At 51.4% G+C, this 10,803-nt stretch overlaps 1 protein-coding gene across 3 annotated transcripts in view; it reads right to left on the reverse strand.

Annotated features, from left to right (window-relative positions):
- Shisa9 (shisa family member 9) overlaps positions 1-6,262 on the reverse strand; it is a 310,186-nt gene extending 303,924 nt beyond the window's left edge. For all 3 annotated transcript variants that reach the window (XM_006983892.4, XM_006983891.4, XM_076577836.1), the window contains exon 1: positions 5,234-6,262. In XM_006983892.4, the coding sequence (XP_006983954.4) occupies positions 5,234-5,919 (686 nt within the window). In that variant the 5' untranslated portion in view covers positions 5,920-6,262. The remainder of the gene's footprint in view (positions 1-5,233) is intronic.
- Between the last annotated feature and the right edge of the window lie 4,541 nt (positions 6,263-10,803).

Genomic DNA, 10,803 nt, shown 5'->3' on the forward strand with positions numbered 1-10,803 from the left:
TGAAATTAAATGAAAATTTACACATAAGCTTGTGGCAAAATTGCAAATCTAACACGGGTTCTTCGACATCCCCCAGATAGCACTTCGCAGTACATTTCACCTAGTCATACACAAGCCATCCCTCCTGTTCAGAGGCTGCCAGATTCACTGATCAGATGGAAATGCAAACCCAGAGAGGTTAGGAGACTTAGCCACTGCCACAGAATACAGACTGGTCACTGTGGTCCAAGCTGCAATGTCACCCCCTTCAGTGGACAAGGGGAAGGAATTCCAGTAAGAAGGATGCTGGGTAGTGACTCTAGACAGGCTCTCTGTTAATCACTGTCTGCTCCTCTGTGAATTCTCAACCTTCAGATAAGAACTGGAGTCTCAGAGAGGTGATGCAACCTTCTCAAGGTCACACAAATATTAAAAGACTTCACTAGATCTGCTGGGAGCACGTGCCATTCACACAGGCCTTCTGATTCTCCCAGGTTTACAAGTGACATGATAAAGTAAGTTGGAAGGGCTCTCTAAAGGGGATAGTAGTCACCACCCAGCCACAGTAGCTGCTACATGAAAACTGCAGGTATGGTGTTACCAGATCTCTAAAGTGGCCAAAGGAATTAGAAATTGGAATTCTCTGAGAAATCCCACTTTTCAGTACTAGCTACTGACTTGGACTTGGTTTTAAAATAGTATGAATATCAGGGGCCAAAGAGATTTCACAGCCAAATACAACACCTCTTTACCAGATCCAGACTTAAAGCCAAACTCTGAAGGGTGTTTGGGATAAGAAGGAGACTTTAATATGATTGGACATATAATGACAGTGTGGCATTTTTGTTCTCTTTCTAAGTTATGATCATGGGGAAATTGTGTGGGGAAATGCTCTTGGTCTGAGGAGACCCATGCTGCAACTATGTGGGGACTGAATTCTCTGTCTGCAACTTATTTTCAAATGGTTCAGCTGAAGGGGGACAAGAGAGGAAGGGAGAGAAGGAAGGGCAGGAGGGAGGAAGAAGGAAGAAAAGGAGGGAGGGAGGAAGAGGAGAGAAGTGGGGAGATGAATGGAAGGAGGATAAAGGTAAAAAGAAATAGAAAGCATGACATGAAGCAAATTTGACAAAACTGCAAAGCTAGTTTAATTAAGATTAGTGGTTCTCAGTGGGGGATTTTACTCCTCCATGTCACCTGACAGTGTCTAGTAACATTTTTATTATCATGGCATGTGTAGGGGGTATCATCTACTCAGTAGGTAGAGGTCAAAGATGCTGCCAAACACCCTACAATGTGCAAGGCAGTTCCCACAACAGGGGTTCCTATCCAGCCCTGATAAATAGTGCCAAGGGTGACAGGCTGTGATCAAGCAAAGGATGCCCTACAGTTCCTTGTATTCTCAAGGTTTTTGAATGTTTAAATTTTCTTATAGTAGAAACTTATGGTGGCACACACCTATAAACCCATTCCCTGGGAATTTTGGGTGAGAAGGCCATGAATTGGGGACCAATTTAAGCCACACAGTCAGACTGTCATGAAACAATACACAGAAAATTTTCAAGATGCATAAATAGTAACACCCTGCAAACCAAACAATATCTCCCCAGGAGCTTTAAAGGCCATAGCCAGCCACCATTGCAGTCACTTCTTCCAGAAGCAGTGGCTGCCTGTGGCTGCTCTCATGATGCTGCAGAGCTGTGTCCACAGTTCTCATCCCCCTTCCCTCCCTCTCCCCTTCTAGAGTGCCGTATGTTTGTTGGGGAAGGGGGGTGCACTTGACTAGGGGGCCATGTGGAAGCCAGAGGTGAATGTCTGAATACCCTCTGCATCTTACATTTGTGGACAGGGTCTCTCACTGAACCTGGAGCTCACCAACTGGTTAGACTGGCTAGGCAGCTAGGCCCTGGGATCCACCTGTCTCCACCTTTAGCACTAGGGTTACAGACATTTGCCACAGTGCTTGGCTTTTCATGTGGGTGCTGGGATTTGAACCCAGGTCCTCATGCTTGCATAGCAAGCACTCTTCCCCACTGAACCATCTCCCTAGTCCCTGCATTTGTACAGTCCTTACAAGATGGCATGGGTTCTCCCCACCCTTCCTGGTGGCTGTCCTCTTTCTTTTCCACCCTCACTTGCCCAGAGGGAAGCAGGCCATATGTCAAGAACTCCAAATGTGCATTCTGACATGTTGGGGGGCCTCCCTAGAAAACACAAGTTTCCTCATCACAGGATAAAGTGTGCAGAGGACACCACCACCTGAATGTCCTTGGCAAGGTGCTTCCCGGGCAAAAGGAGAGCAAACCCATGTCTGCATCCTGCAGCTCCTGACAGACACTAAGAGGCTGTGGCTGGCAGGCTAATTTCACCTGGAATGTGCCTCACCTCAGAGCAGCCTCTTTGTTACTAAGCTTGGTGCACTGGTCCCTGCTGGAGGATCTCTTAGCACCATCAGGCAAAGCTAATGAGCCACTGCCACACTGGGCTCCGAATGATTAAGTACATAAGCAGCATGTGATGCATTTGGAGGGACCTGGGGCAGCCTGGTGCCATAGGAAGGTTACACAAGTAGAGAGAACAAGCTGCAGGATGCAAAGAGAGCCACACTGTGCTCTGCTCTTCTCTTGGATTAACTCTGCCCCTCCCACCTTTGTAAAATATTTCCAAACTCAAGGCCAGTATTTCTCCCGGATCTCATATTCACTGAAGAGGCTGCTAAAGATGTCTGGGTCCCACTCCAAACATTCTGACTTCCAATCTCCAAAGCAAGAACTTAAAAGTCAGCACCTTGGGAAGCTCCCCAGATTTTGAGACTGGACCTAAAACATATGCCTCAGGTACAAGTGAGTCTGACCCAGCATGGCTCTGCACGGCACAACTTTCTCCTAATTGTGTGACTTTGAGCAAGGCCACTTCACCTGTGCATTCTCCTATGTGAACAGGGAATTCAAGTAATAGCTGTCTCATAGGCTAGCTGTGAGAACTGAGTTTTCACACACACACACACACACACACACACACACACACACACACACCTCACAGTCCCTGGCACCCAGCCCTGCGCTCAGCAGGTGTTCATTCTTTTTCCTTCAGAGTGTTTGGCTGAGCATTAGAATCACCTAGAGAGCTTTGCCAGCCCAATAGTACTTGGCTTGCACCCCACATTCTAATTTAAAGTCAAAGGTTGCCCCCCGGGGACAACAGGGATGTTAAGCAATACAGGTGGTCTCAAACAGCAGCAAGCTTGAAAAACACATCTAAGAAGCTGCCAGGAACATAATCAAGTCTTCTCCCTTTCCAAAGCCAGGCACTCACTGCATTCTAGAAGCCCAAATGTTTCCAGGAAGAGCCTGAGTTAAGGTGCTGCTATTCCAGCACTGAGTACTCCTGGATGTTGCCTCTAAACAGACCTTGCCAAGAACTTGCAGGAAAACTCCAGTCAATTCCTCCAAAAGAGCTGCCTGAGAGGGGGGTTAGGACAGGGAAATGAGGCCCGGAGTATCAGTGGAGGACTGGTTTATCCAGAGCACCCAATTTAAGGGAGTTTCAAGCTGAAGCATAGATCTCTCCCACAGATATGCCACCAAATCCCAAAAAGGGAGTCTTAAGAACCTAGCAAAAAGGCATGGTGGAGATTTCAGTCCCAGTTAAGGTGTCAGCCAGGCAGCCTACCTGTGTCTGAATACTAATCCCCACATAGCGATACACTTGTCACAGACCTGCATCCATTCTCACCCTCACCCTAACACTGACATGGAGACTTCCCTGGATAGTACTCTCCTTAAGTGAACCCACCTGGAAGCTTAGTTGACAGGGCACCTTGGGGTAACAGGAGGTAGGCTGGGTCAGTGTCTGGTCAGTCCTGGTTTCCTGGACCCCTGGGAGCGTACTTTTGTGCCCCCAAAACCTCACCATCTAGTAGACCTCCCCATTAACCCAAACTGATCAGAACTTCCCCACCTTCCCCTAAAAATTCCTTCTCTCTGGGAAAAGAAAGATCCATTGGATACTCTTCCACATATAAATAGAAAATAATTACTAGTGAGGTGGTGATGTTCCTTTGCCTATTTTTGGTGGGTCTCTTTGTTCAGATATTTAGGCATGTACATGGATCGCATGCACGTGTGCACTCACGCATACACACACACATACACACACACACACACACACACACACACACACACACACACACACGACCTCAGTGCAGGGTGGGGGTGGGAGTAGATTGGAGGGTGAAGAGAACATGGTGACTTCAATGCCCAGACTCAAAGTTGGCTTTTGCTCCAGCCATCCCGCTGTTAGCTGGCCTGTGGTCTTTCTCCTTTCATCTCTCTTGCCCAGACCTCACACTAACCCCTCATCTTTCCCCGGGTTCTGGGCTCAAGTCTGAATCCTTCTCCTCCAAAGTTACTGAGTTCTGGGAATCAATTTAGACACTTGGGAAAGGGGTTAAACAAAAAGGCAAATAGCTCTCCATTAATTCCCAAATGCTTTCTCTCCCATCTGCTGCGACTTTGCCAGTGTTGGGACTTGCATAATAAAGCAAACGGCAAAGTTGACGAATCAAGGTGCTTGGAAGGTGGAGCGTGGCCTTGGATTCAGCTCCAACCCAGGCAAGGGGCGCAGCGCTGTGATGGCCGCAGCAGAAAGATAGATGGTGAAGGAGAAAAGGACCAAGGGGAAAGATGAGGTTCTAATCAAGGGCCATCAAAGCTCTGAGAAAGCACAGCGGCTCCAAGGAGGCTTTTGTTCTCACCCCCTCCACCACGCTCCCTCTCCTTCGCTTCGCTTCATTTTCGCTAGTGTACGAGTTGCAGGAGGCACGCACTCCTTTCCTCCCTCCCTCCATCACACACGCGCACAAGGGATCACACACGCCCCCCCCCACCCCCCGCGCTTCAAGTTCGCCTGCCTCTGTTTACCTAGAGAGGAGCATCTAGAATCAATGGATCCTCTTCCCCAAAACCCAAGAGTTTGGAGACCCGGCTGTGTGTCTCAAGCCCCATCACCATCTCTGGTGAGAGGGGACAGCAGGTGGGCGAGGGAGAAAGAGACCCTCCCCTTTCATACTTGGCGTTCACCCCCACCTGTACTGAGCCCAGTGCCTCTGTTTCATACTGCAAGCGAAAGTTGTTGTCCTGGGTGACATTCCCCCAATCGGAAACGTTGGGGTAGGGGGAACCATGGCTAGGGATGCTGGGGATGGGAAGGAAAGGAAAGTAGACCCAGAGAGGAGGGCGAAGGGGAGGCAGCCCACCTGGACATGTGTTCCCTTTGGGGCCGGTGCGCTTTCTCCAGCCCCAGCTTGGTGAAGATGCCCACCAGCACCATGACAGCCACCACCCCGCAGATGATGTAGACGATCAGATTGGTCTTGTCCTTGGTGGGGTCGTGCAGGGGGTCATCCTTACGCGCTGGGGGCTTGCCGGTGTTGAGCCAGAGCGGTGTGTCGTAGTTGGTACAGGTGCTCTGGTTCAATCGCCGCTTCTTAAACGTGCAGCAGAACCGGAAGCCACAAGTCCCGCAGCAGAAGATGAAGTCGCCCGAGCTGCAGTTGAACGGCGGGTCCCACTGGCCCATGACATCGAAGTAGCCCCGACAGGAGTCCGGCGTGGGCGCCCGAGTCGGCGGTGCGTCCGAGCCCCCGACGCCCTCGCCGGCCTCTCCGGAGGCGGCCCCGGAGCGGTTGCCCCCTGTGAGCAGCAACACGCCGCCCAGTTGCGCCAGCTGCCCGTGCCCAGCTCTCTCCTGCGCCCGGCACACGCGGGCGCACAGCTCGGTGAGGAAGCAGCCGAGGAGCAGCCGGAGGACTCGGCGCATCGTGTCTCCCAGCCCGGGCTGGAGCGCTCGGCCGCCGCTGGAGCCGCTGCCGCCGCCTCTGGACGCGCGGCCGAAGCTGCCGAGGCTGCTGGCGGGGGCTGCGGGCCGCCGCTGGCCGCACATGCAGGGAGGCGGCGCGGGGCGCTCAGTGGTCGGCGGCCACTGCGCTCGGCTCAGCCTGCGTTCGCCTCCAGCGCAACGCGCGCCGAGGAAGGGGGCTGGCCGGGGAGGAGCGCGCCGAGGCCGGGCGGGGACGAAGCAAGAGCGGAGGCCAGCGCGGGGTGCAGGTCCTGCGGGCCACCGGGGGAGGCGGGGGCGGAGAACCAGGGAGAGTCGGTGTGTCCGTAACTCCCCTCCGCCCGCCGCCCGGGACTCGGCTCCTACGTCCGCTCGCTCGCAGGATGCTCTTCACCTCTCCAGCTCGCCAAGTGCGCTGGAGAAAGCGAAGCGACACTTGTGGAATGAAGGGAGGGCCAGAGGAAAGGGGGAAGGGGAGGAGGGCGGGTAGAGCAGGCGCGCGGGGGGGGGGGGGTGGGGGGGCGGGCGCGAGCTCGAAAGGGGCGGGGGCGCGGAGAGAGGTGACTCGGGCGGGCGGGGGCGAGTGGGGGGCGTGCAGAGAGTGCTCTAGTAGAAGCAGTGAGCTCCGTAGCCGCCAGGTTTGGAAGAGCAGCCAGGATTTCCCCGCAGGTGGAGAGAACCGTGGCCGGGACCTCTGGCACCCTCTGGGGAGAAAGGTGCGGCTCACCCCTAGCAAGGGCTTAGAGGTGGCTCCGCCCGCGGCTCCACCACCCCACACCCCACCCCAAAGGTGCGTGCGCAGGAGCTGCGGTTGCAATCTGTCGATCAGGGAAGGGGTGACTCGGGGAGAATCGGGACAGACTAGATGGCTTGCATACTCCAAGACACACTAGATGCAGTGTAGACAGGATCGTCCTCTGCCTCCCGGGAGGGCAGGGACCGCCTTGCCCTTGCTGTGGATGCGCCCTCCTGCCTGGCGCGAGTCCCTTGACAGAGAAGACAGAGGTTGAACTGGGAAGGTGGGTGAAGTACCCAGGACCTGGGCTGTGGTAAGCATCCCAGAAGAAGGGCTTGGGAACTCACTAAAGAAGCCTAGGGGTCTGGGGAGGCGACCAGCGGACAAAGCCAAGGCTTGTCCAGGAAGGTGTCTCCTAGGAACTCGCCTAGCTCCTAGGACCTGCAGCTTTCTGTCCCTCTTCGCCCCCGCAGCGTTCTCTGAGCTCCACAGGAGGGCACACCGCGGCGGCGCCTCTGCGCTGTCAGTTTTGGCGCAGCGCAAGGCCTGGGCACTCATCCTCAGCCATCCTGTCTTTCCTGCAGCCAGCGCGACTGTCTCCAGAGCAGGCTGTCCCTTGTCCCCCACGGGGCCCCTCCCCGACATCCTCACAGAGCTTAGCTCTCAGCATTTCTTCTCGGCCTTTCCAAATCTGCTCTCTTCTCTCTGTCTCTCTCTCTCTCTCTCTCTCTCTGTCTCTCTCTCTCTCTGTCTCTCTCTCTCTCTGTCTCTCTCTGTCTCTCTCTCTCTCTCTCTCTCTCTCTCTCTCTCTCTCTCTCTCTCTCTCTCTCTCTCTCTCTCTCTCTCTCTCTCTCTCTCTCTCTCTCTCTCTCTCTCTCTCCTGGCAGATTCCTCCCAGCCCGCCATAGGCCCTCTCCCGTTTCTCCTACTTCTTCCTGTCCTCGGTCTGAATTTGACTTCAGTACCCCTAAAACAGGATTTGCACCAAAGCTGCTAAGCTAAATTTCTATCCCCATACTCCCTGGCGTTTGTTTTTTAATTGTATTAACTAAGTATGCTCTTTGCTGTCAGCTGGCGATTCACAGGGAAACAATGTTTTCACTGCCCTCTCCTCAGTTTGACTTCAGCTGCAGGACTCTTTGGTGACATTTTCAAAGGACCCAGAAGTTGGGCCACGTGTAAAATGGTATGCTAGGATCCCCTTGATTGCAAAATTATGGGAGGGTTTATTGGGACTGTGGAGCAAGTTTTCTCCAAACCAAAGAGTTTAGCTAAGCTCCCCCTTCCTTTGAATAAATGGCACCTTTTGGTGTTTGGAATAAGATTTATAGATGCAACACCCGGCCACCTTGGTAGACCACACCAGCCTTAGAGCCAAGACTGACTGCAGGGGAATGTACTCCAGCCCATTCCCCACCTGGAAGAGGGGTGAGACTCCTGACTGTCAGCTTCCTCACAGTGAGATCTCAGAATCAGGGTGGGAGGTGCCCACACCTGCCATCTTGTCCATCTCACAAACACAAGTGTTGGTGTGAGAGCTGATGGCAGTGGACACTTATCTGTGGATTGCAGCATAGCCCCTCAGCTTACTTTTATTAAAAATCAATAACTAACTGAGTACTGGACAACCTGGGGGCTTGTGGAGCAATCACTGGGCCCAGTGGCCCCATTTACTTTCTGCCTCTTGGTTAATATTCCCAACAGCAAAGTGGAGAAACTGACTCAGCCACAAAGCAATGAAAAAAGCATCCCAGGGTAGTTTGTGGAGTGAATGCTAGAACTGACATTTGACTCAAAAAAAAAAAAAAAAATCTGCTTCCAGAGCCTGTGGCCTAGCCACTTCCTGTGCCTTCTTAATGGATATTCGATCCACCTTCTGTTATATATTTGTATGTTTAATGTCTCCAAGCACTGCCATGTAAACAACATGACTAAAAGGGCCATGGTTATCTGTGTTCCCCAGCACACAGACAAAAGTTACTTAGGAGCTATGTTAGCTAATTGTTTGGTTAATTGAGATGTTTAACAAGTTCTGAGTCAGGACAGTGCTTGTCCCAAAGGCATGAAGACCTGAGTTCAGTCCCTAGAGCCTACATGAGAAAGCAGAGCACAGTGGATACACTCCCAGTCCCAGTGCTGGAGAAGTGACAGGCAGATCCCTGGGACATGCTGGCCTGACCTAGCTGTGCATCTCCAGACAATGAGAGAGACAGCAGTCCTAAAACCAAGGTGGAGGGGCTGGAGAGACGGCTGAGAGGTAAGAGCCCTTACTGCTCTCACTGAGGTCTCGGGTTTGGTTCTCAGGACCCACGTCAAGTGGCTTACATCACCTACAACTCCACTACTGGAGTATGTGACACTCTCTGGCCACCACAGAAACTGCATACACTTGGTACACATAAATTCACAGACAAACACATACACATAAAAAGATAAATCTTTTAAAAGTTAAGATCTTGAGGAATGACATTTAAGGTTGTTATTTGTCCTCAACATGCACTGGTACACATGTATATACACACCTGCACCCACAGGAATACACACACACACACACACACACACACACACACACACACACACACGGTGGAAGCGGAGAGAAAGACAAAGTTCTTTGAGAAATCATTCTGTCTGGGACCTAAAGAGAAAAGAATAATCAAAACACGAATGATAGTTTCTTCCAGCATGATTTCTGTAAGGCTGAGAGATGTCTACTCTCAGATTTTGAAGGGACCTTCCAACAGGCTTACTAGGATCTAAGAAGTTGTGAGCTCTGTCCAGCAAGTGGTAAAGCCAAAACTGGAATAAGCTGCCTACCTACTAATATAGGCTTCTGCTATCCCTGACCTTGTCCAACACCTAGGTGTCCCCAAACTTGTCTACCACCTAGGTCCTCGCCAACCAGCATCAGGGCATCCTTTACAATGACCCCATAGAAAAGCAGGTTCCCACACACACACATACACACACACACACACACACACACACACACACACACACACACACATACACTATTGTAAGGTTTGGGGGCTTTAAGACACTTTGAAACATGATTTTTAAATACCCTAGGCAAACTCTGGATGGGAAAGTCCACTTCAGGACCTGCCTCCAGTTTCTGCACAAGCCTTGTCTTCGGGACTTTGGACTCGCTGGCTGCTGCTCCCAGCTTTAATTAATAGAGACTGCCCCCTGTTTGCAACAAGAAAATTGCAGGAGCTGTGCTTCAGAAGGAAGCAGCCTGAGATCCACCCTGCCTGCCTCTTTCCTGGAAGAACCCTACCTAAGCCTCCTCCTCCAATTCCCCAGGAGTGTTCTCCTGACTCGGTTCCCTCCCTTCCTGCAGTGGCTGTGCCTGCTGGAATTGCCCCAGCCTATGTGTCAAGCCTTTGAAAAATATTTGGGAGAATCATCTTTGTTCTCTTCACTCTTCAGAGAGAGGGGAAAATGCCCATTTTCACTGGATACGTCAACTTAGCAAGCATAGCCACTACCTCCTGATGGGGTATGATTGCTTGGCATACATGACTAAAAGGGTATTTCTTTTAAGGCTTCTGTGTGGAGGCAGGGGGTTATAAAGTTGCTCACTGAAACACCTGGCAAGTTCATGGACAAAGAAAAATTATAACGAATTTCTCCCCAAAACCATTTCAGGAACAAATCCACGTGACCACGTCACGAGGATTCATGAAATCTTCTTTTCTAAAAAAGAGATGAAGATGCCATAATTTTACAGCACAGGCCCTTTTGATATCTATAAAAGAATATCTTTGGCTCTGGCCTCAATTTTTCGGCTCTAGTACCCACTACAACAAGCATGCAATTGTACCCGCTAACAATTCGAGAGGGGATGGACAGAGGAGGCTGCTGGGACTGCCTTGAAAGCAGTGTTTAAAAGCCATGCAGCAGATTCAATGATCTGCACTGTGGCCCTGCCTGGATGAGTTGTTTGTTAATCTTCCTCATCAGGTGGCTTTTACGGTTTCAAAGAGGTTTCCAAGCAACTGTTAGCCTTGAGGGGAAAGGGGGGAGAGATGACAGAGAGGCAAATTGTAGCAAGCCTTGTGTGCTTCCAGAGCACATATCTGATGGATTTTACTCTCCACGTCTGGAGAGGTAAAGGAGCCTCACAGAAGAAGGTCGAAGTGTGGTTTCCCTGCACTGGTGCTGGTCCCCACCACGGAGATTTCACTTGTCAATAGTGTCTCACTTGTTTCATTACGTGTGAGGGGGGGAAAAAGCACATCCGCCAAATGAAT

This window comes from Peromyscus maniculatus, chromosome 8, assembly GCF_049852395.1.
Source record: "Peromyscus maniculatus bairdii isolate BWxNUB_F1_BW_parent chromosome 8, HU_Pman_BW_mat_3.1, whole genome shotgun sequence".
Taxonomy (NCBI): Eukaryota; Metazoa; Chordata; class Mammalia; order Rodentia; family Cricetidae; genus Peromyscus; species Peromyscus maniculatus.